Source organism: Quercus robur, chromosome 11 (genome assembly GCF_932294415.1).
Source record: "Quercus robur chromosome 11, dhQueRobu3.1, whole genome shotgun sequence".
Taxonomy (NCBI): domain Eukaryota; kingdom Viridiplantae; phylum Streptophyta; class Magnoliopsida; order Fagales; family Fagaceae; genus Quercus; species Quercus robur.
The window spans coordinates 258,934-284,448 of NC_065544.1; the positions used below are offsets into that span (position 1 = coordinate 258,934).

The 25,515-nt window shown below is 38.9% G+C and overlaps 4 protein-coding genes across 7 annotated transcripts in view; 2 read left to right on the top strand and 2 right to left on the bottom strand.

Annotated features, from left to right (window-relative positions):
• LOC126705357 (rRNA (cytosine-C(5))-methyltransferase NOP2C) overlaps positions 1-2,792 on the top strand; it is a 30,880-nt gene extending 28,088 nt beyond the window's left edge. For all 3 annotated transcript variants that reach the window (XM_050404307.1, XM_050404308.1, XM_050404306.1), the window contains exons 10-12: positions 435-516; positions 2,137-2,198; positions 2,418-2,792. In XM_050404307.1, coding sequence (XP_050260264.1) covers positions 435-516; positions 2,137-2,198; positions 2,418-2,532 — 259 coding nt within the window. In that variant the 3' untranslated portion in view covers positions 2,533-2,792. The remainder of the gene's footprint in view (positions 1-434; positions 517-2,136; positions 2,199-2,417) is intronic.
• Positions 2,793-14,198: 11,406 nt separating this feature from the next.
• LOC126706986 (uncharacterized) lies at positions 14,199-15,926 on the bottom strand. The gene has a single exon (XM_050406574.1). It carries the CDS (start codon positions 15,924-15,926, stop codon positions 14,199-14,201), a length of 1,728 nt encoding a protein of 575 aa, XP_050262531.1.
• A 1,482-nt stretch (positions 15,927-17,408) lies between these two features.
• LOC126706989 (uncharacterized) lies at positions 17,409-18,575 on the bottom strand. Its single transcript, XM_050406578.1, has one exon. The coding sequence runs from the start codon at positions 18,573-18,575 to the stop codon at positions 17,409-17,411; it is 1,167 nt and encodes a 388-aa protein (XP_050262535.1).
• A 1,561-nt stretch (positions 18,576-20,136) lies between these two features.
• On the top strand, positions 20,137-22,165 carry LOC126707204 (probable E3 ubiquitin-protein ligase RHC1A). Of its 2 annotated transcripts, XR_007648860.1 has the most exons (3): positions 20,137-21,127; positions 21,217-21,397; positions 21,840-22,165. XR_007648860.1 is itself a non-coding variant. In XM_050406799.1 (2 exons), the coding sequence occupies exons 1-2, from the start codon at positions 20,200-20,202 to the stop codon at positions 21,279-21,281; spliced, it is 993 nt and encodes a 330-aa protein (XP_050262756.1). In that variant the 5' UTR covers positions 20,137-20,199; the 3' UTR covers positions 21,282-22,165. The 2 variants fall into 2 exon arrangements, 1 of the variants encoding a protein (XP_050262756.1); XM_050406799.1 differs by having other exon boundaries at positions 21,217-22,165.
• The last annotated feature ends 3,350 nt before the right edge of the window (positions 22,166-25,515 follow it).

Sequence of the window (25,515 nt, forward strand, 5' to 3'; positions counted from 1 at the left end):
GCCTGTATCAAATCTCCTCCAACTTATTACATTACATGGTGTTTAATAAAATCATCCATGTGCATTATTTAAGTAAGTCACATGATTCATTAAATAGGTCCTGGGAATGATTTTATCAATCGCCACATTATGGGTGGGAGGAATTTTTCTCTAAACCAGTTTAGAGGTAAATATTTCCTATCATAATAGACTAATCAATAACTATGTATATAATTTCTGGTTCAGGCTTACTGTTCTAGATCTGTTCTAAGCCCATTGTTTATGTACATAGGTCACACAATCAAGATTAACCCATTGACTTTGGTAATGCCTAATGATCTTTTGTATGAACACTGTTGTTAGTATATTGCTGATTATTGGAGCAATAATGTTTATTGTGTGCATCATCATACCCTGAACTGAACTGTTTATACTGTCTCTTTTTTTTGGGTTAGGTGTACAATAAATCCTGGTGAGAATGAAGCATTGGTACGATATGCATTGGATAGATATACTTTTCTGTCCTTGGTACCACAGGTTAGAACCAAAATTTTACCTATACTAGTTGCCGACTCACGCAATGCGTGGGAATATATTATTAGTTTGTGATGTGGTTTAATGTATAATTTATTCTCTAAATTTATTGTACATAATTTGCTATCAAAAAATTAAACAATTTTGAAAATTAATTTTTATCTCTATATTTTTAAAAATAGATAATTTTATTATTTTTGGTGTTCTTTATTGATATTATTGTTTTTTGAAGTGATAGATATTCTTCTAAATATTGTTATTATGCATTATATTTTTCTAATTTCTTTTGGTACAAATAAAATTTTAAGTTTTAAATTTGTTATTCAAAATTTTCATTTTTTTAAGGAGATTATCATCATAATCAAAACATATCACATAATTACAATTGATATTACTAAAACAATTGATAGACACTTCAGCAAAAAAAAAAAAAAAAAAAAAAAAAAAAAAAAAATTGATATACACATTCAAATTCAAATACAGTCATATACATAGTCATGTAGATTGTGTTTTGATATGAACTTAAATTCTCTCTTCCAAACTAACTAAGGATTAACTCAAATAAAAATCAAACCAAAGTTATGAGAGAGAGAGAGAGTATCGAAAATAAAAGGTATAGTTGTAAATACCAAAATTTCCAAGTTATACTATATGATAGAATAACATTATGTGAATAAATACTATATTTATAATAATCAAAGGAAAATAGCTTAAAGTATAGTTCAATACAAAAATTCATCTACTTAAAGTAAAAATGCAAGATTAAATTAAAGATTCCAAAAGAAAGAAAAAAAAAATTATATATATATATATACACATACACAGAGTAATAACTTTTGTGTGTGGGAGAAGAGTTCAAAACAAAAAAATCATAAACCTAAAGTAGAGATGCAAGAAAGAATTATAAATCCACCAATAGGGGAAAAAAATAGAGAGAGTAATCACATTTTTATTTGGGAAAAATATGGATTGAATGGAAGAGAATAATATATTTTAGTAAAGAAGATGAGGTCAAAATAAAAAGAAGAGGAATGAATGAAGAGTAATGGAAGGGTAGAGAGTAATGGAGAGAAAAAAAGGTAGAAGAGGGGGGAATGTTAGAGGAAGTGAGGAATGAAAAAAGAGTAGTTAAAAATGGAGTAGAGTTGGAAATAGTTAGATGACGTGACACAACGAGAGAGTAGCAATATAGAATGCTAAATGTCGGCTTTTATATATATTATTGTTATATAGATATAGGTTTGTTAGGATTCAAGAGATGTTGCTCAAGTTTGAAGAGAAGATCGATACTGCTTATTCGATCACTGGAAAAATATTTGGAGTAAAGAGACAGAACCAGTCTCCCTTCTAAATTGAAAAAAAAAAATAAATAATAATAATAATAATAATAATAATAATAATAATAATAATCAAAACTGTGTTATCATTTCCAGTACAAACCATAATTTCATTATCACGTTGGTAGCAGTGGCATTTTCTAGAATAAGGGGTATCATGTCAATGTCGATGTTTTTATTTTTATTTTTTTATTTTTATTATTATTTTTTTTAATCGGAGGGGGTAGGGGAAAATGCCATCATATGATTGTTTATCATCTAATTTTGATTTTTATGGTACTTTCAGCATCCAAGAATTGGGGGTCCTGGCCTTGTTGGTCATTGTGAATTTCCTGATGGATATATCGAGTACGTACTCTTTTCTAGTCATATGCCATTGAATAACTCATTGATATCATTTCACATTATATAGATTGGTTTTGGTTTTCATATAAATGTATGAAAGCCTATTTTACGTACTTGTTATGAATTCTTCTACCAGTCTCCTGATAATAATAAATTTTGAAGTTGATTGTTCCTACTTGGTAGATAATAAGCCATATAACTACTTCAATGCTGAACTCACAGGGAATGGTTAAGACCTGGGGAGGAAGAACTTGTGCAGAGGTTTGATCCGTCATCTCCACTCGATACAATTGGGTTTTTCATAGCGAAGTTTATTGTTGGGCCTAAAGATGCCTAATTTGGGAAAAGTTGTGCAAGTTCATGAGATCATAAATGGTTAAGGTTGTTATAAATGAATGATCTCAAGAAATGCCAAATTGCCCTTTTATTAGTTAAAGTTTTGGATTATCATGGTTTTGAAGGCTTTATTGGTTCCATTGAATATTTTTTAGTCAATTTGGTAATTTATGTTGCAAATGAAAATTTTAAAAATTTCATTGTGGTGATCGTAGTTTAATTTTATTCTATGAAAAATTGCTAGTGAGCTTAAAGTTGCCATCAAGTTATTAGGTGTGTGTGTGCGTGCGCATATGTGCGTTTGTGCAATTTTTTTTTATATTTTTCATAAATTCATTAATAAATATCTTAACGGCACTTGTTTTAACCAACCGTACCTATGAAAATTGAGAAAAAAAAGTAAACCAAATGTAGATATTCTATTCAATTAAAAATGTGAAATGGATTGTGAATATTAGATGTTAATAAAAAAAATTCACATAATACAACTTGTTTTTGTCCATTTTTTTAAATTTAGGGATTAGTGATTTAGGGGTTAGAGATTTAGTGATTTAGGTGTAAGAGATTTAGTGGTGAACAATTCAAGGGATAGAGATTTAGATGTTTGTGATTTAGGGGTTAGAAATTTAGAGGGGTTAGAGATTTGGTGGTAAGTGATGTAATGATTAGCGATTCAAGGATTAGAGATTCAGTGGTTAGAGATTTAGAGATTAGTGATTCAGGAGTTAGGCATTTAGGGGTTAGTGATTTAGGGGTTAGAAATTTAAGGGTTAGGGATTCAGGGGTTTGTGATGAATAGGTTATAAATTTAGGGTTTAGAAATTTAGGAGTGAGCGATTAGCGATTTTGGTGTTAAGAGATTTGGAGGTTGATGATTTAGGAGTTAGAGATTTAGGGGTTAGCGATTCACAATTAGAGATTAAGAGGTTAGCAATTCATGTGTTTTTAAATTTTGGGGTTAGCGATTTAGGGGATAAAGAATCAAGAGGTTAGGGACTTAGGGGTTACTGATTTAGGGATTAGAGAGTTAAGGGTTTGTGGGCGCAAGCACCTACACCCAAAGGGTGTGTGCTTCTTTTGTTTAACTAACCTTGCTATGCATGATTGTCGTACTCTAGGGAATAAGCCTTAGCCAGATAGAGGGTTCATGGATTCACCACCTAAATCAGGTCTAGGAACCATGTATTGCCCTGCAGAGGGCCTAGTCTATTCAAAGTTTGTGTCTAATGTTAAGGTACAGAGATGGGAAGGTGTTAGACACTTAACTCTGCCTAACTTGTGGGTTGGCTTTTACTTTCCATATTCTAATTTGATGAAAGGATCCTCTAATAGGCTATTCTATACGCACGCACACCTACCCTAACATGCACCAAAATATGGTATATCATTGTCTCATATTCATCATCACAAAACCCTAACCATTCATCTACCAAGGCATTATCAACATGCATCATCCTAAACATACATCTAGCCACAACTTCTCATACATGTCCTAACGTACATTTAGGCATGGTATCTCATACATATCATCATCACAAGTGTCTCATTTCATCAAGGAAAAATTATATAGAGAATGTTGAAAATTTTGCGCATTTAATGAATAATATTGCTCAAAATTTTACATAATTTTGTATGTTCAAAGAACATTCAAAATTCGGCATGTTTAACATAATTTTTCATCGAAAGTTGAAAATTTCGCTAATTCAACAAACATTATTACTCAAAAAATTTACATAAATTTGTATGTTTGAAGTATGCAATTTTCAAATAATGCTCAAAATGCAACATTTTCGATGTAATTAATTTTCAAAAAATGTTGAAAATTCTGCTCATTCAATGAACATTATTACTCAAAAAATTTGCATAATTTTGTACGTTCTAAGTACCTTCAAAATAAAGCATATTCGACATGCAATTTTTCCAAAATGTTAAAAATTTTGTGCATTCAACAAACATTATTACTCAGATTTTTCCATAATTTTGCACGTTCTAAGTATGCAATTTTTCGAAGAATGCTCAAAATTTCACATATTCCCACAACTTTTGAGAAAATATTGAAAATTATGCTCATTGAACAAACACTATTATTCAAAGAATTTTTATAATTTTGTATGTTTGAAGTATCCAATTTTTTGAATAATGTTGAAAATTCTGCACATTCAACGTACACAACATTTTAAAGAATGTTGAAAATTTTGTGCATTTAACGAAAACTATTACTCATAGAATTTTAATAATTTTGTACGTTTGAAGTACACAATTTTTTGAAGAAACGGTCAAAATTTTGCATGTTCAATGTAGACAATTTTTCAGTAAACTTAGAAAATTCTGCACATTTAACAAACATTAGTATGTTCAAAATACACAATTTTTTGAAGAACGCACTAAAATATGCACGTCCAACTTACATAATTTTTCAGAGAATGTTGAAATTTCTAGGCATTCAACAAACACTATTACTTAAAGAATTTACATAATCTTGTACATTCGAAGTACAAAATTTTTAAAAAACATTCAAAATTATGCACATTCAAAATACACAAATTTTCATAGAATGTAGAAAATTCAACACATTCAACGAACACTATTACTTGAAAATTTTGCATAATTTTGTAAGTTCGAAGTATGCAATGTTTCTAAGAACGCTTAAAATTCTGAACATTCGACATACACAATATTTCAAAGAATGTTGAAAATTTTGTGCATTCAACTAATACAATTACTCGTAGAATTTTCATAATTTTTTTTTGTACAAAGTACACAATTTTACAAATAAAGCATAGAGTTCTGCATGTCCTGACTATATAACTTTTCAGAGAATGTTGAAAATGTTGTGCATTTAACGAACCTTATTACTCAGAATTTACATAATTTCAGACATTTGAAGTATGCAATTTTTCGAAGAATGCTAAAAATTAGGCAAGTTCAGCGTATACATTTTTTCATAAAATGTAGAAAATTTTACATATTCAACTACAAACACTATTTACTTGAAGAATTTACATAATTTTGTACATTTGAAGTACTCAATTTATCAAAGAATGCTCAAAATTTCACATGTTCGACATACAAAATATTTCAAGGAATGTTGAAAATTCTACGCCCTCATAGAATTTCCATTATTTTGTAAGTTCGAAGTACACAATTTTTTGGAAATCGCTCAAAATTCCACACATTCAATGTACACAATTCTTTAATGAACACTATTACTCAAAGAATTTTCATAATTTTGCATGTTCAAAATACAAAATTTTTCGAAGATCGCACGAAATTTCGCATGATGAACCTATACAATTTTTCAGTAAAATGTTGAAAATTTTGCACAATGAATGAACACTATTACTTGAAAACTTTACATAATTTTGTACATTTAAAATATGCAATGTTCAAAGAATGCTCAAAATTCCATAGATTCAAAGTACATAATATTTCAAAAAAATGATGAAAATTTTGCATATTCAATGAACACAATTACTAGTATAATTTTCATAATTTTTTTATTTTTTTATTTTTATGTTTGAAGTACGGAATTTTTTGAATAATGCTCAAAGTTCAACGTACACAATATTTTAGAGAATGTTGAGAATTCTGGGCATTCAACGAATATTATCACTTAAAGAATTTACAAAATTTGTATATTCAAAGTACGTAATTTTCGAAGAGTGCTCAAAATTCGACACATTCAATTTACACATTTTTGCAGAATGCTAAAAACTATGGGCATTCAAGGAGCATTGTAAATCAAAGAATGTATGAAGAACATTGTGGGGGCTATTAGTAACTATAATAAGACTTATTCACCCTAATCCGACTTGAGAATCATCCTAACTTTAGTTGGAAAAATGAGACTCACTCTTCACCATAACTACAAAGAAATTTTTTCCAACCACTTCCTACATCACATGCATCACATTCACACCCATTTAATTCACTTGAGAACACCATTCATGCATTTATAAAGGCTCAAAAATAAAACAAATAAGAAGCATGATAAATTGCTCACCCAACTTCTTGTTGAGAACAGGGAGATAAAGAGTCATATTTCAAAGTTAACTAGTTCTTTATCTATAAATGAGAAAGGAAATTTTCCATTCCAACCTCAAAATTTTCAAGGCCAACATATGGTTCAATGTTCTATAAAGATTAAGTCACATCTTCAGCAAGTCAATGCTATCAATATAAGTGGAAAAAATGTAGATACTCCAACAGCGACTTAATAAGAGCCCAGGAAATTAGACATGAGTAGTGATGATATCGACTTTCCCAACATTGATGAAATTGTTAAGAGACCAATCGCTATACCATTTCCTCAAGTTTTAAAATCTTCAAGGAAATTGGATTATAGCCTTGAAATTTTGCAAAACCTCAGGCAAGTAAAAATTAATCTTCCATTGTTGCATGTCATTAAGCAAATACCATCACATGCCAATGTAATTAAGGATTTGTGCACAATGAAAAGGAGGCACAATGTCAAGAACATAGCTTTTCTAACGGAGCAGGTACATGCTTTAATTCAATACAAGACCCCTTCCAAATACAAAGACCCTAGATGTCCCACTATTTCATGTATTATTGGAGGACCATGGAACACACTGTTGTTTTTAAGGGCAAGTGTTAATTTGAGGCTCTACTCGGTTTACTTATGACTTGGTTTAGGTGATATAAAACCCACTTCTGTGGTGTTACAATTAGCTGACCGATTTGTAAAAAGACCAAGAGGGGTGATAGAAGATGTGTTAGTTCAAATTAATAAATGTTATTATCCAGTTTATTTTCTAATTTTGGAACAATTGATGAATATAACCAACCAAAGAGAGTTTTATTAATAACTAATTTCTAAATCTACCAATCGGATAGTTTATGGTGGAGTTTGGATCCACGTCTTGCGCCTACGTTTTCAGCAAACCAGTGTTTTTTTTTTTTTTTAAGATCAGCGCCTGTGTCACTGTTCATTGTCCATGAACAGTGATTTTAGGCTTATGAACAGTAAAAAAGAGTGAATAATAATTTTTCGCACATTAAAAAATTATTTTGCTACAGTGTTTTCAATTTTCAATTTTCAGTTTCAGCAAAAATAAGTTGTATTCAAACGGATCCTATGTGTTTACTTATTCCAATTGTGTACTAAAATTGGATTGATATTAGATGTTTAACAATATTGGTGGAAAAGAAAATCTGATGTGTCGCATGGATGTTGCAGATTTTGCCTGCATGCTCTGTAATCAGGATTGTGAAACCTCATCCCACCTCTTCATCAAATGCCCTGTGGCTAAAGCTCTTTGCTTCTCGGTATGCTGGGGATTTAGGTCCGAGGAGATGCATTTAACAACATCAGTTGATATCATAAAGTTGATTCTAAACCCACCATCAACTCTCTGTCAAGCCTAAGACCAATGGCTGGTTCCCCTCTACATGGCTTTCACCCTTGAGGAGATTTGGCGAACCCGCAATGTTGTGTTTCACCATAAAGGAGCAGTGGACCTGCAGGCTTTAATTTAGAATATCCACTCCAAGCTTCTTGAATGTTATCTCATCTTCTCCAAGTCAGAGCATACCAATCCAGATTCTGCCTTTCCCAACTGGTCATCTCCACCTCCAGGTACTATCAAGATTAATGTTGATGCGGCAATCTCTAGTTCCAACACGGCATTGGCTGTTGTCGCCAAAAATTCCCAAGGCTTGGTACGTTTGGGCTAGGATCACCCCAAAGCGGTCCCCTCTGCGGGCGGAGGATGGGGCAATGTTATGGGTTGTTTAGCTAGCTTCCCCAGAAAAATAGGGCCATGTCATTTTTGAAGGTGATTCAAAGGTCTGCATTGACGCCATCCTTGATTGTACTGGCAACTCCACCTGGTCCATCTCACATTTTATTTCAGATATTAGTTGGCTAGCTTTGTCTTTTACATCATTTTCTTTTAAAGCATCTCCAATGGCCTATGTAAACCCAAAATTCTCTCTATAATAGAGAGTGAAACCCAAAAAAAGCTCTCCAATGGACTCTCTATTCCTAGATTTTTTTTTGGCTCATGAACAGTAGCTCATCAAGTCTGATGAGTTACTGTTCACTCTTCAAATGCTTTTTTCCTATTATAATAATTAGGTGTTGAATAAAAAAATGTTGGAAGATGTGTAGTTGTTAAAAAAAGAATAAATAATGAATGAAGAAATAATATTTAAATGAGATAGAGAATCTGTTGGAAGTGTATTTGAAAAAGTGAGTAGCTAAAAGGTAAAAGTTACTGTTCATTCTCCAAATAGTACAAAAATTTGGAGATTCTGCTGGAGATGCTTTTAATTAGGTCAAAAGAAGCGGTAACTCTACTTCTCATACAGTAGCGAAGTTCGCATTAGATTCTATTATGTCTTGTTTTTTCACTTTGGTTAATCTTCCACCTAGTACTGCTGCTGTTTGTTTGGAAGATGCTAACAATTGTATTTGATGATGCCGTAAAATCACCAGTGAGCCGCACAGTCCACGCTCGCCGCCACTAACAACCTGCAAAGAAAGAGAAAGTGATCTCGTCGTGGGCATCGGTGTGGTGTCGACCAAATACCCTCCGACGATCAAGTTAGAATCGTTTTCAACTCTAGAGTGTTAGAGAGGGTGTTTTTTGCGTACCTTGATTTGCGACAGTATTCAAGCTTTTATAGTAGAAGAAAGTCGGTCTTTCCTCCTTGGACTAGAAGTCTTTTCCTTGTAGGACTCTGAAATCCCAAACGTGATGGGCAAATATTTCCTTATAGGGCGAGTTTCTTCATTAAGGCGGATCTCCTAGAATTTCCCTAGCGCGAACTTCCTGATTTTCTGGGATTCCTTCGGATTCTAAACGTGTGTATCAAGCAGTTCAAGCGAGGTTAAACCTTGGGCCCCTGCTTAATGTCGACCCATGATTAAGAATCCGTCAGGCCCAAATGTTGCACAATTTTTTACCCATCAATTGCCCCCTTCACCCTATGGTCCATCATCATTTCTTTAATGGACGGAGCATTAGGGTGACAGTTAGAAAAATTTGGGGGATGACGACTAAGGTTCATAATGATGACGGTTCCAGATGGATCAACCCGTCAGCTGAAGATTCATATAGTTGACGGTTCCATGAAGGGTACAATTTGTTGATGCGTGCTGACAGGTTGTCAACATTTATTGAGCATGCCACGTGTCAATCTCTGAATGGCTGTTGTATTGGATCGAAGCATCGCTTCGTCTTCCGTGCATCTCCCATATATATAAGGCGCCTCACTCTCCCATTTTTACTATTTTCAACCAGAAATCGTTTGTCAGAGCGAAGCCGTCACCCTTGTCAGAGCACTCCGTTGAGGACGAGTATCTACAGATTACACCAACCGTCATCTATCCTCTACTAAGTGTGGTAAGTACTTGCTTTAATATCATAGTCAAGTTACATTTCCGTCCTTGTATTGTTGTTAGGCTTACTATACCCGTCAATACTTTCAAACCCGTCAATCTTAGGTTTCATCGTCAATTGTAGGAAATGTCTAGTGCGTCAAGTAACCAGTCAGTGGTTCGTGACGGGACGGAATACGAGGATGTATACCCGTCTGGTCATAAAGACCAAGAGAGTCCCGGCGAAGATAGGAGTCTGTCTGCCTCCTCTTCATCCTCAACAAATGAGGATATGGAGATAGTTGAAATAGAGGGTTCTGATGATGACGGGAATCAAGCACTGGAGTCTGTTGTGGGTGCTGATGGACTAAGGCAGTTCATCATGTTACCAGAGTGGACAATGCATAGGTTCACATCCGTCATCAGGGAGAGACATTTCAGCACTTTTAGAACCAACTTCCAAATCCCGGACTACATTTCCATCCGTCTACCCAATGTGTCGGAGAAGTGTTACTATGAAGGGGTAGAAGGTGTCGGAGTATACGAGCAGGCGTTGAAGGCAGGACTTCGGTTCCCGCTCTCTACACTTCATAGGGAACTTCTGCACTATCTAGGTTTGTCCGTCACCCAGATATCTCCTAACGCTTGGAGGGTCTTCATAGCAATGGAGATTCTTTATGGTGCAATGTCGAATGGAGAAAGGAGACTGACGGTCCATGAGTTTCTTCACTGTTACCGTCCAGATGAGATTGCTGGATCAAGGGGGATGTATAGTTTTGCTAGTCGAAGCCCCTTGTTGAAGGTGATCTTTGAGACCCCAGACTCAAATAGAGACTGGAAGAGTCTTACTTCTTCCTGGAGGGTGACAGATGGATGAACCGTCTAGGGGAGACGGAGTACATGCCTGTTGACACAACCTGGGCAGTGATAAATCAATCGTGTATGCACCCGTCTTAATTTTGTAATGCTTTTCATACCCGTCCATTTTTATGTATATATCTTGATCGTCTTTCTCTGCAGGTAGACGGCGCCCGCAAGTTAGCCTTGAGGAATTTAGTTTCCTTGAAAAGATTTGCAGAAAAACTAAGCCGGAGGAAAGGACTTGGGCTAAGTTGGTGAATCCGAAGACCATACATTGGTACTGTGACGGTCCTGAGCCCACTCAAGAGGCTATTAGATACGACGAGCGAGTTCACCGACGTAAGCCCGTCGACTTTACTTTGACATTTATTTAACTTTATTTAGTTTAATTTCATCCGTCATTATTTGCAAAGATGGAAGACGCAAAAAGGAGAGCTTTAATTAAATCTCAAGCCGTCAAGAAGAAGGAATCCGGCGAGGCGGTACCAAAGGGGTCGGCTTCAGCCTCGAAGAGGAAGCCGACATCGAAATCTGACCGTCCGTTTAAACAACCCAAGATCTCCCTTGAGCCAGTTGTTGGCTTGATGGCTGAGGGTGCAAAGTCCGTCACCCCAGCCAAGCATGGGACGGGGAAAGGCTTTATGAAGGCCCCAGATTCCAAACAAGAGAGACTTCCTCCCCTCCTCCGTGACGACTCCAAGTTTGCCTTGGAGAAGCTGTCGTCGATTATCACGGCGGAAGATTATGAGGACCTAGGGAACCACTCGACGGAGGCTATGGGAGAGACGGGTCTCTTTGCTGTTGCCCAAGTGAGTTATGTCCGTCAATTATGTTTGTTTTTCTTTCTTGTTTAATACATTATGTGACGGGCTCTCTTTTCATTTGTAGTCCTTGGTCATGATGAAGGGATTACTGGATCGGTGTCTCAACCGTGAGAGTACTTTAGACCGGGTGCGTGCAAAGGCGGAACAGACGGAGGAAGAGCTTGGTCAACTCCATAAATGGAGGTCCAATATGGAGAAGAAGCTGGAGCTTTCTGAGAAGGCAAGGAAAGAGCTGGAGCAGAAGTCGGACGAGGCGTTGACGGTTATAGAGAAGAAGGAGAAGGAGATTAAAGAACTGAAGGAAGAGATCCGTCACGCTAAAGAGGTAGCCGTCAAGGAGTACCGCGACTCAGACTCCTTGTTGAGCGAGCTGGCAGACTCTTTCCTGTAAGGCTTTGACGACTCGCTCCGTCAGGTCAAGAAGGTCTACCCCGAGCTGGATGTGTCAATGATCAAAGTTGACGACCAAGGCCAGACTTCTGCTCTTCCCGTCGCTTCCGAAAATACGGAGGACCTTTTTGGAGACGATACAGCTCAGGGCGACGGAGAGTCAACCTTGCCGAAGGATGTTCCGGATGCCGACCCTAAGAAAGTTGATTGAACTTCTGTAATTCTTGTATTTTGAGGACGGTTTGTTCCTTTTTGCATGTTTGGAGTGGTAGACTTAAATGTGTACTTTAAACATTTATTTCTGTTTTATGTCAGCCTTCATATCGAACAACGTTTTTTCCTTTGATTACGTTTATGCATATTTTCGTTGTTGATTGAGTACTTACATCCGTGAGGATTTTCCTCTTCCGTCTTTCTGTATGGGAGTTATTAATTTGAAAAACTTTACCTTTTAGAGGGTCCGTCCAATCCATGAGTACGTGAACGGGTTGAATTGGTTTTTTATCCGTCTACTTTTTGAGAGCTTTATCATGAGGATCCGTCCACTTTGTGGTAGTTGTCTTACTTCTAATTGGATCCGTCTATTAGGTGGACTTATGGATATACTATCCGTCTGCTTTGTGGTGTTTTACCTTTAGCATGACCGTTCATTTCATGGTTAGCTCTTCTAACCGTTTCGATGATCCGTCCGCTTTGCGGACAACTCTTTTATCGTCGTGGTTATCCGTCCACTTTGTGGCGTTGTATCATCTTTAAAATCACCGTCCATTTTCTGGACTTGTAAAATTTTAACATTTTCGGTGGTCCGTCCACTTTGTGGGCAGTTCTTTTATAGTTGTGGTTATCCGTCCACTTTGTGGCGGTTATATCACTTTTAAATGTACCGTCCATTTAATGGACTTGTAAAAAAATTTTAACGTAGTCGGTGGTTCGTCCACTTTGTGGGCAGTTTCTGTAATCGTCGTGGTGACCCGTCCATTTTGTGGCCGTTGTATCACCTTTAAATGTACCGTCCATTTTATGGACTTGTAAAAATTTTCACCGTTTCGGTGGTCCGTCCGCTTTGCGGACACATTCTTTTATCGTTGTGGTGATCCGTCCACCTTGTGGCCGTTGTATCACCTTTAAATGTACCGTCCATTTTATGGACTTGTAAAGATTTTCACCGTTTTGGTGGTCCGTCCGCTTTCGGACATGTTCCTTGTAGCATACCCATACATCCATGCGAAAATTTAAGTTGTCTGTAAATACTTCAAATAAATAAATAAAAAGCCAAGTGCCTGCCCCCTTGGGCTTAAAAAGGCACAAAAAGATTGTATCAAAAAGTTGGAGAAAACGTAGTAAAAGTTAACAGAAAAATAAATAGGGGGAAAATTGAAAATCTTTCTCATATTCTTCTTCTTTTTACGGGTAGTATTTCCGAAGATGCTCTGAGTTCCATGGGTGTTGTAGCTTCCGTCCATCCAATGTCTCAAGGTGGTAGGTGCCCTTCCTTCGCCATGACGTGATTCTGTAGGGTCCTTCCCAGTTGGGACCGAGTTTTCCTTGTGAGGAATCTCTGGCGGCGCCCATTACCTTCCGCAGCACTAGGTCCCCGACCCTGAAGTCCCTATGCCTTACTTTGCTGTTGTAGTGCCTCGCCATGAGATTCTGATAGTGCGCTAGCCTTTGCTCGGCCGTCGTTCTGACTTCGTCCAGTAGATCAGGTTGGAGGCGCATAGCTTCTTTGTTTACATCTTCGTTGTAGTTTTCCACCCGGTAGCTGGTGAGTCCCACTTCTGTAGGAATGACCGCTTCTGTCCCGTACGCAAGTCGGAACGGTGTTTCTCCAGTGGGTGTTCTTGCTGTGGTCCGGTATGCCCATAGGACACTAGGTAGTTCGTCTGGCCATATGCCTTTTGCTCCTTCAAGACGGGTCTTGATTATCTTGAGTAGGGATTGGTTTGTGACCTCAACCTGTCCGTTCGCCTGCGGGTGTGCGGGTGACGAATAATGATTCCTGATCCCTAGCTCCGCGCAGAAGTCTCTGAAAGCATTGTTGTCGAACTGTTTGCTGTTGTCAGAGACCAGTACCCTGGGTATCCCGTACCTGCATATGATGTTTCTCCAGACAAAACTTCGGATATTTTTCTCCGTGATGGTGGCTAAGGCTTCCACCTCGACCCACTTGGTGAAGTAGTCTATGCCGACGACCAGGAATTTTAACTGCCTGACTGCTGTAGGAAGGGGGCCCATAATGTCTAGTCCTCATTGCGCAAACGGCCAGGGTGCCGTCATAGGTGTCAGATCTTCGGACGGCTGCCTGATGAAATTGCTGAACCTCTGGCATTTGTCGCAAGATTGGACGTAGGCTTGCGCATCCTTCATCATTGTAGGCCAGTAGTACCCTGCACGGATCAGTTTATGCACCAGCGATCGCGCCCTTGAGTGGTTTCCGCAGATACCTTCGTGCACCTCTCTCATTACATAATTCGCCTCTTCTTTGCACAAACACCTCAGGTATGGTCGAGAGAAACCCCTTTTATACAGGATGTCTTTTATCAGCACGAACCGTGATGCCTGGACCTTCAATTTTCTAGCGGCACCTTTCTCATCCGGTAACACTCCGGCCTTTAGGTAGGCGATCAATGGCGTAGTCCAGTCGCCCTCAGAGCCCTCAACCTGCATGTTTGTTTCGTTATCGATTAGTGAGGATGTTTGCACGAATGACAATACCTGTTCGGGGACCACTACGGACTCGGCTGATGCAGACTTTGCTAGTTGGTCAGCCCACCCGTTCTCTTCCCTTGGGATTTGAACGAATTCGACTTCGATACTGTTGGTCCGGTACTTCACTTCTTCCAAGTATTTCTTCATTCTATCGTTCTTGCATTCGTAGTCGCCATTGATCTGACTTGTTACCACTTGTGAATCGCAATGGACAATTACGTTCTTCGCTCCTGCGGCTTTCGCGAGGTCCAATCCCGCCACCAAGGCCTCATACTCCGCCTCGTTGTTGGTTATTGGAAAATCCAGGAGGATCATGCATCGTATCGTGTCTCCCTGCGGAGTTTGTATTACGACTCCAGCTCCCCCGGCTCGCCTGTTTGAGGACCCGTCTGTGTAGATTTTCCACTGTTCCTTTACTTCTGCCAATTGGTCCTCCCCACGTGTAAATTCGGCGATGAAGTCAGCTACTGCCTGTCCTTTCATGGCCGTCCGTGGGTGGTACTGAATGTCGAACTCGCTTAGCTCTATTGCCCACAAGGCCATTCTTCCCGCTGCTTCCGGGCTGTTCATAGCTTTCCTCAGTGGCTTGTCTGTTAAGACAATGATTGTGTGTGCCTGGAAGTACGGCTTAAGTCTCCGTGCAGCTATTACTAGTGTGAGAACCCACTTCTCCATCTGGGGGTACCTCTCTTCTGCACCACGGAGTGCACGGCTGGTAAAATAGACGGGTTTTTGTATCCCTTCCTCCTCCCTTACTAAAGCTGCGCTTACTGCGGCATGCGAGACTGCTAAGTAAAGGTAGAGTTCTTCACCTTGCACGGAAGGACTGAGTAATGGAGGAGATGAGAGATACGCCTTTAAGTCGTTGAAGGCCGCTTGGCATTCATCCGTCCACTCAAATGACTTTCTTAAGGTTCGGAAGAATGGTAAGCACCTGTCCGTCGCCCTTGAGACGAATTTGTTTAGGGCCGCAATCTTTCCATTTAAACTCTGGACTTCCTTGACCGTCCTCGGGGGTTCTAACTCCATTATGGCCCGTACCTTCTCCGGGTTGACTTCTATACCTCTCTGGGACACCATAAAACCCAGGAACTTTCCCGCCGTGACCCCGAACGCGCACTTGCTCGGATTTAGCTTCATGTTGAATGATCGAAGTGTGTTGAATGTTTCTCGGAGGTCGTCCAGATGATCTTTTTCGCGCAGGCTTTTGACTAACATGCCGTCAACGTAAACCTGAACATTCATGCCTATCTGGTGTGCAAACATCTTGTTCATTAGCCTCTAGTACGTTGCTCCGGCGTTCTTGAGTCCGAAGGGCATTACCTTGTAGCAGAATAATCCCTGGCTGGTGACGAAAGAGGTTTTTTCTTGATCAGATACGTCCATCCGGATTTGGTTGTAGCCCGAGAAGGCGTCCATGAAGCTTAGGAGCTGATGTCTTGCGGTTGAATCCACCAGGGTATCTATCCGTGGGAGTGGGTAGTTGTCTTTGGGGCAAGCTCTGTTGAGATCTGTGAAGTCTACACACATCCGCCAATTCCCATTTGCCTTCTTCACCATAACGACGTTCGCCAGCCAGTCAGGATAGTATACTTCTCTGATGAAGCCCGCCCCTAGTAGCTTCTGAACTTCCTCGGCTATGGCCTTATCCCGCTCCTGGGCGAAGGCTCGTTTCTTTTGCCGGACTGGAGGAAAAGAGGGTGACATATTCAACCTGTGGACCATGACTGATGGGTCAATACCCGGCATGTCTTCATGGTTCCAAGCGAAGACGTCTTGGTTACTTCTTAGAAAAGTTGTGATCGTCTGTCGTACCGGCCCACTGGCTAGCGTGCCGATTTTGGTCGACCGTTCAGGCCATGCGTCGTCCAGTCTTACTTCTTCTAGCTCTTCAACTGGCTCTGCCGTTACCTTCTGTTTCCCTATACACATCGTTTGTTGTTGATCCTCCATTTCTATCATGGCAATATAGCACTCTCGGGCAGCGACTTGATTTCCCCGTAGCTCTCATACCCCGTACTCCGTCGGGAATTTAATCATTAGGTGGTACGTCGAAGTTACTGCCTTCCAGGAATTGAGAGTTGGTCGGCCGAGGATGGCGTTGTAGGCGGACGAGCAGTCGACCACGAGAAATGTTACTTCCTTGGTGATTTGCTGAGGATAGTCACCTGCTGTCACTGTTAGAGTTATTGCGCCCAAAGGGAATATCTTTGCGCCCCCAAATCCTACGAGCGGGGCGTTCGTGGGATACAATCGTTCCCTGTCAATCCTCATCTGCTGGAACGCGGGATAGTACAGGATGTCCGCTGAGCTGCCGTTGTCGACGAGTACCTGATGCATATTATAGTCCCCCATCTGTAGGCTGACCACCAGAGCATCGTCATGAGGATGGTGAAGTCTCCGAGCATCATCCTTTGAAAAGTGTATGACGGGGTCACCTATTCGCGTCATCCTTGGTACAGATCCTGTGAGTTGGACACTATGGACCGTCCTAAGATAGGTTTTGCGGGCTTTTTTGGAAGACCCGGCTGCAGCTATGCCCCCTATTATCATCCGAATGTCCCCTATTGGTGGTCTGGGGCGCTCGTTCTCCCGTCGTGGGGCCTGTTCTTCCGGTTTGTCGGTCTTTTTCCTGCTGACGAACCTTTGTAACTTTCCCTGTCTGATCAGTGCCTCAATCTGCTGCTTTAGGTCATAGCAGTTGGCAGTGTCATGCCCGTGGTCGCGGTGAAAGCGACAGTACTTGTCTCACGGTCTTTTGTTGGGATCCCCTTTCAACTTCCTTGGGAATGTCAATGCTCCTTCATCTTTGATTTGCATCAGTACTTGGTCGATTGGGGCGGTTAATGAGGTGAAATTGGTGAATCTTCCTGTGGGGGGTTTGAAGCGCCTTTCATCACGTTGATCCCCGGTTCTAGCGACCTTTCGCCCCCTATCTTGTCGCATATCCTCCTGCCTCTCCCTCTTCTTAGGTTTCTCTTCGCGGGCCAATAGTGCGTCTTCTGCATTCATATACTTGGTAGCCCTGTAGAGTACATCCGCCATGGTCTTTGGGTCGTTCTTGTATAAGGAAAACAAGAACTTCCCCTTCCGCAGCCCACTTGTAAACGCGGCTACGAGTATCTTATCGTCCGCTTCGTCGATCGAGAGGGCTTCTTTGTTAAAACGGGTTATGTAGGCTCGCAACGTCTCGTCTTCTCGCTGCTTGATGCTCATCAAGCACTCGGTGGACCTCTTGTACCGATGACCGCCAATGAAGTGGGAGGTGAACTGGGCGCTCAACTCCTTGAAAGTATTGATGGAGTTCGGTGTCAGTCTACCTAACCAAACCCTCGCAGGTCCCTTCAGTATGGTCGGGAACGCCCTGCACATGATCTCGTCAAGTACCCCCTGAAGGTGCATCAGGGTCTTGAAGGTCTCTAGATGATCGAGGGGATCCTTGACCCCGTCGTAACTTTCGATCTGAGGCATTCGGAACTTCGGTGGCAGGGGGAATGAGTTGACGGACGCAGTGAATGGTGAGTCGGCCCTGTTTACTAAATCGTCGAGGTCGGAGGATACCCGCCCCTTGAGGGCGTTCATCATGACCTCCATCTGCTCCTTCATCGCCTGTATCTCCGCGATGATAGGTGGGGGGACAGGATCCGTGAGAGACGGAAAGCTCTCGTTTTGCCGCTCCTGTCGACTTGGGATGTTGCTGTCCTCTGGATTCTCTCGCTCCCTTCTCTCGGCACTGTCACCTTCCTGGTTTCGTTCCTGAGGGTTAGGTCCTGCATCCCTTTGACGTAGCTGTTCCTCCAGATCATGATTCTGTTTTGTGAGTCGTTCGACCGCCGTCATGAGGGTCTGGACCTGCCTTTCCAGTGCGGTAGATCTCGGCGGTTCGTCTCCTTGGGCGTTGCTGGTGGTGGCCATTGAACGAGTGAGTACCATGCAACTCTTACGTCCGGGAGGCGACAATCTTTCTCGCGTTTCCCACAGACGGCGCCAACTGATGATGCCGTAAAATCACCAGTGAGCCGCACAGTACACGCTCGCCGCCACTAACAACCTGCAAAGAAAGAGAAAGTGATCTCGTCGTGGGCACCGGTGTGGTGTCGACCAAATACCCTCCGACGATCAAGTTAGAATCGTTTTCAACTCTAGAGTGCTAGAGAGGGTGTTTTTTGCGTACCTTGATTTGCGACAGTATTCAAGCTTTTATAGTAGAAGAAAGTCGGTCTTTCCTCCTTGGACTAGAAGTCTTTTCCTTGTAGGACTCTGAAATCCCAAACGTGATGGGCAAATATTTCCTTATAGGGTGAGTTTCTTCATTAAGGCGGATCTCCTAGAATTGCCCTAGCGCGAACTTCCTGATTTTCTGGGATTCCTTCGGATTCTAAACGTGTGTATCAAGCAGTTCAAGCGAGGTTAAACCTTGGGCCCCTGCTTAATGTCGGCCCATGATTAAGAATCCGTCAGGCCCAAATGTTGCACAATTTTTTACCCATCAGTATTATATATATATATATATATATATATATATATATATATATATATTGGTGGACAAACCCTAACTTCCTACACTACAATCTTTGTTGCAAAATAGGACGACATCAAGTACAATCATTTTGAGAATTCTGTACTAAGTGGGTGGTCTTAAAGTCCCCCCCGCCCCACCTAAATTCTTCGTTGTAAATTCAGGGATAATAAGTCGGGCTAACAAGCTAGCCCAATGGGCACCCGTGGTCAATAAAAAAAAACCCATGGCCTGCCCCACTTGGCTACAAATATCAAGCTAGACAGCTCATCAGCCTAGTGGGCTAGCAAGCTATTGGGTTAACCAATGGGTCGTTGGCTATTTGGTGATCCTTAATGGAATCCAAGTAACTTGGCAAGAGCCGAACTCTCTTTGATTACCCAACGTATTGTCACCTTGCATTAACAAACCTCCTAAGTGTGTCTTAATTATTCATTCAATCCCAAATTGTTGGTCATGTTTAGAAAATTCAACTTTTTAATAAAACATCATTTAATGCATTGTCTATTAGGTAAAAATGTACAAATTTTCAAAACTATCATCATTAATTTAAACTATAGAGAAAAAAAATGACTTTTTAAATAAAAGGTAAGATAAGAATTTTATTTATTAATTTTGGAAAAAAGACTTTATTTTGGAACCTTCCAAAATCAAAATAAGGGCTAACAATTTGGAACGGCAGGGAGTGTGTTGTTTTTTACTCATAATTATCAATTATCATAAATCAAATCCAAAGAAAACCAAAACACCCCCTAAACAACTTGGAATCATTTCTGGATTATCCTTCACTTTATTAAGAGGAAAGAGTATGGACTACGAAAAGAAAGCCTTGGTGACAAATATCAATGTATGAAGAGAGAAAAAAGAATCCCTTTGTGCAGTCCCAAAAGCCATCCTTTCTCTCTCGATCCCTCTCTCTTCATAAAACTTGCCTATAAATTCTAATGTACTTTCTTCCATAACACACAGAATCATACATTAAAACTAAACGAAAACCAATCCTTTTTTTGCTCGAAAACAATGTCTTTGACTGGTCGTTCTCGTGTCACGGTTAATGGAATCCGAAGAATGAGAACCTTCCATTACTTCTGGTGTCAAATTTGCCGACGTACTGTAAGGATTAATTCCTCCACAAATCCGTATGAAACCTTATGTCCCTATTGTTTCAGTGAGTTACGTCTTGAGCTAGACATATCCAGGCATAGGCTTGTCACTGCAGGACTCACAGCCGTCGAACCCGCCCCCGCTATCCGGTCCCTCGACACCTTGGCTCGTCTGCTGGACCCTGCATTGTCGTTGTCATCGTCTATAAGGCGTTCTAATACCGATTTTGGCAGGAGACTTGAATGGGTGTCAGAAACTGAAAATGATCCAGTTCAACAATCTTGGATCACCCTCCAATTTGTTGCACCACCTCGCCCAACAAGACCCATTTCTCCACCACCAAATATGCCTCTCCAAGATAATAATACAAGTGATTTCACGTTTGGGAACACACTAAATGAGTTCATCGAAGGCATGGCACTGCTGAATGATTGGCCCGGACCGCCTCCTGCACGCTCTTTGGCTATCGAAGCCTTGCCAATGGTGAAAGTCACAAGAAGGCTTTTGGATAATGACCCAAGTTGCCCCATATGCAAGGAAGAGTTTGAGCTTGGTGGGGAGGTGAGAGAAATGCCATGCAAGCATTTCTATCATAATGATTGCATTGTCCCTTGGCTAAGCATCCACAACACTTGTCCTGTTTGCCGCCATGAACTGCTATTGCAAGACACTACTTCTAACAACGATCTTGAAGACACAAATGATCAGGATGGCTTTCGCTTTGAAAACGTGACAAACGGCCTCAACTGGTGGTGGAGTCAGCTGTATTCTTTGTGGCCTTTACGTGCACTGTCAAATTGGACACATCGCTTCCTTTATTCTGAAGATACTAGTTATCCTGATGGTAAGAGATTCGAATCAAAGCATTCTATGTGTTTTATTCTTTTTCAATATATTGCATTGATGGTGAAAATATATTTTCTTTGCTAACAGGTATCTCTTGGTTGATGCTCATGGCTTATTCCATTGCTTTGTATATATGTCACTACATGTGCTAAACGAGTTTCATACTTGTGAGCTTTATAATTGTATTGTTCTTAAGGCAGGTAAAAATTAATTATTGTAATTATTTTCAAGATCATAGCCCTGATGAAACGATGTTAAAGTTTGGCAGGTACGTTTCTATACCCTATATGTAAATTTTACTTAATTGAACATTCCACTGAAGTACATATATATGCATGTTATTAGAGGGGGACCTAATCATCCAAATTATATTATTTTTTTTTAGTAAAAATAAATAAATTTTAACCTTGTTCTTTGGCCTTCTTCGAGGCATAGTCATCCTAACATGCTAAGTCAATTACCAAAGTAAATGTATGAAGTTGTTATATAAAGTCACCCATAATTAAAAAACTGTACATAAAAGTTAATACTAAAAATTAAAAATTAAAGCTGATGCCAAATAGACTCAATCTATCGCTGATTTGGGAGATGCTGTTTCAATTGAACAATTTCATTTTAGCCTGATGTCCAAATTCTACCCATTTTCAATGTTCAATGATCTTTTTATTATATTCAATAAGTGACAATTAGTTTTTGTCCTCATGTTGCAGTTTCTCTCCATGGAAGCAATGTAAGCTCTGAGATCTTCATTCGCTTGATGGGTTTAATTGTGAAAACGTTCATGTGACATAGATGAAGTTTGATGGATTCAATCTAAAGTGAAATTATACCAGTACCAGTTCATATGAAATCTTCCAAGAGTTATCTCAACCTAAACCTCTTGGAACGGGAACAACAATACAGGGTAATGATAGAGATATTAAGCCCAAGAACCGAGCCTATTATATAGGTAATTTACATTTAAACTTATATCATTTGTACTACAATATCAGTACTGCACATTATAAATTTATAACTCTTCCTTAGAGTTAGTCTACCATTAGACCTATATTTCTTTCTTTACGAATATCCCTAACAGGCTTATCTATTACAACGGTTTTTAAAAGCGCTGGGAAAAAAACGCTGGGATAGGACAATTTTTTTGTATTGTAGTGTACAACCATTCAAGGCTTTTTATTGTAAACGTAGGCCGTTACGTCGAACTAAGTTAATTCTATTTTTGCTCTCTACCTTTTTATATTTTCTCTCGGGTGCAATCCTAACATAAATTCTAACATAGTATTAAAATAAGGGTTTTATGAGTCCCTTTCTTTCCTCAACAATGTGCCCTCCAATTATCTCTTCATTGTCGTTCAAGCAAATATTAATCCTTCAAAGATTCAAGCCAATCAAATACTGTTTTCAGTTTCTCAAAAAAAAGGAAAAAAAGTTTTGAGGATTTACAGTTGATACACACAATGCTGAAGGAATCACCTCAAAATTACATCACATGTTAACTCACACGTCATCCAAAGGTTTTGCGATTCATCTCCGCATGTGACATACCCCTTGTGTCATCATACGTATGAACATGTTCCCATGTGTCACCACACGGCTAGCCTCAGATCTATCTCACTTACCCCATTTGCCTACATACACAAAATCCAGTAATACAATAGATTATTAAAACAATTTAAAATATATAATTACACATTTTAAGTTTCATGAATTTATCAATAACTGAGTTTTAGTTGGAGAAATATTTTAGATATTTTCAAAATTTTGTAAAAGTTTTACTCAAAGAAAACCATGTTGATAAGGAAAGATTACATAAAAATACCTAGAATTTATATCATGTTTCATATCAGATCTTATGTTTTTAATTTTCTCAATTAAACCCCCCATACTTATCAAACTGTTTCAATTAATAAGGAGAAATAATATAAAAATGCCTAGAGTTTATATCATGTTTCATATTAGGTCTCATGTTTTTTTAATTTCCTAAATTAAAGCCTCATACTTATAAACCTTTCCAATTAAAAAAGTCAATCCATCTTTGTTATTCTAGGCAATATCGGAGCAAAGAAAAATGAAAAATCATTGACAAAACTTTAGATTTTACCTAAGTAGCTATCTTTGATTTTTTGGCATAGAAGAATATTTTTCACTTTATCATTCTGAGCTATGCTTTCTCTCTAAATAGACTTTTATCTCTCTAGAGGCAAAGGTTTTAGTGGGAGTAAACACCAGGTTTAGGTCCAGGAACCAAACTTGGGACCCTAGCAGATGGCCTTCTATATCTAGAATCTATGTCTAGATTTAAGTACAAGCATGAGAAGATGTTAAATATACAACCCTGCCATGCCCATGGGTTGACCTCTACTCATTATGTTCCATATCCTAATTCTATAAAAAAAAAAAAAAAAAAAAAAATGTCCTCTAATAGGCTATCCTAGTTGTAGGCACCTCATTTTGTACCCCTTACGACTCGAGTTTTTGTTTCTCAATAACGATGTCACTAGAAGGGTCTATGACTGGTGTAAGGCCTAGTTAAACAAATTCTTTAACTTGAAGGATGTTTTGGAAGAGGAAAATCTTATATGAACCCTAAGCATGCGTACATAGACTCATTACCTATGCATGAATGGTTGAAGCTCGAGCAAGCATACGCATTATGGTTCCAAAAAGTTATTTAAATAAATTTTTTGATGAAAAATGTGGCAAAGCTCATCTCACATCGAATGGGAAGAGCCGTGCAACCCTCTTTGAACACTATTAAAAGGCCACATAGTGCTTTTCCCAAAGCACACTGAATCTACTCTAAAAAAGGGGTTCAAAAAGAAGCTTTTAACTTCAAAAAGCATTCTAGAGTTAAATTTTCTTGGCTAAGATCTATTCGGATCTAAGCCTTTTAGTTAAACTTGCTAAACCCCTGGGTATTTTGTTTTGTAGAATGACTGAGGGAAATGGTCAAAATCAAGCTCTAAAGAGCTCTATATTGTGAGCTATTGTTCTTCATTTCGTCTTGCTTTCTATATGTTCTTCTACTTTTATTGTTTTAATAACTTGTTTTGTAGATTAGATTTATTGCTTTGTAGATTGGAAGGATGATAGGTTAGATAGGATGTAGTTCTTGAGTGTTACATGTTGTGTTTTTGGGTAAGAATGTGTATGCATGCACAAGCATGCATATGCATCTCCACAAACATGCATACGCATGCTATTGCGCATGCATATTTAGCTCAAACACTCAGAATTTACTTATTCTTTGATTTTTTTGTTTTTTTTGTTGTTGTTGTTGTTGTTGTTGTTTTTTTTTTTTTTTTTTTTTTTTTTTTTTTTTGTCTTTGTTTTTGTTTTACTAGTTTAAATGAATGTTTTAGGTTCTATTTAAGTCAGTTTATTCATGTTTAGGTCTAAGGTCAGTTGCATAACATGTTTTAATGTTTGTTTAGCCCAATTTTAGAGATTAGGGTTTACATGTGTGATGAACAATATGAACATGCATTTGAATATGATCATGCATATGATGCATAGGTGTTGTGGTGATGATGTAGTGAGGTAAGTGAAGCTAAGAACATGCATTATGCAAGAGCAAGCCCACTTGGTTGATGATGAACATATGTGATGCCATGTGATGTTGTTGCTATGATGATATGATGATTTGTTTGTGATCTTGTGACCTATGATGTTATGAATAATGACTAGATGTATGTTAGGACATGAATGTGTTTACCATGATGATGTGATGGGATGGATGAGTAACATAGGATGCCATGATAATATGCTATGTTTATATGCACAATAGGATGTGATGATATGTATGTGATATGCCATGTTTAGATGAATGCAAAGATAGGATTAGTGCATGTGTGTGTATAGGATAGCCTATTAAAGGACCATTTGGATCCCTTTAGGCCATAGGTTGGAGCTTGAAACCTCTAATTGTTTGTGACCTACAAATCTTAGATCCTATCTAAAGGTGGTACCTTTTTGGATATCTCTTATTTGTTCAACCATGTATCTTGTGATCATGACCTTTAATTTCAAAGACAAATATAAAGAAAGGTTAAAACTAGAAAGATGACCTAAAGGTTGTGGTATACCTTAAGAGTTTAGGATGAAAAAAGAAGAAGTATTCAAATGTAAGAGGCTTGTCCCAAAGCCCAAATGTTTACTATAACCCAAATGTTGATAGGACCATAGCCCATTTGGTGTCTTAAGCCCAATCAAGATCTATTTGAAAAAGAAAGTATTGGGCCTAAAATAACAACTATGCTATGATTCACAATATGTGTCATAATTTATAAATTTATTGTAGAAAAAATTATTAATGTTAACAAATATATATATTTAGGAGATAAATTTTTAGGAGAACTTATCAACTTTTAATCTCCAATGAGTATA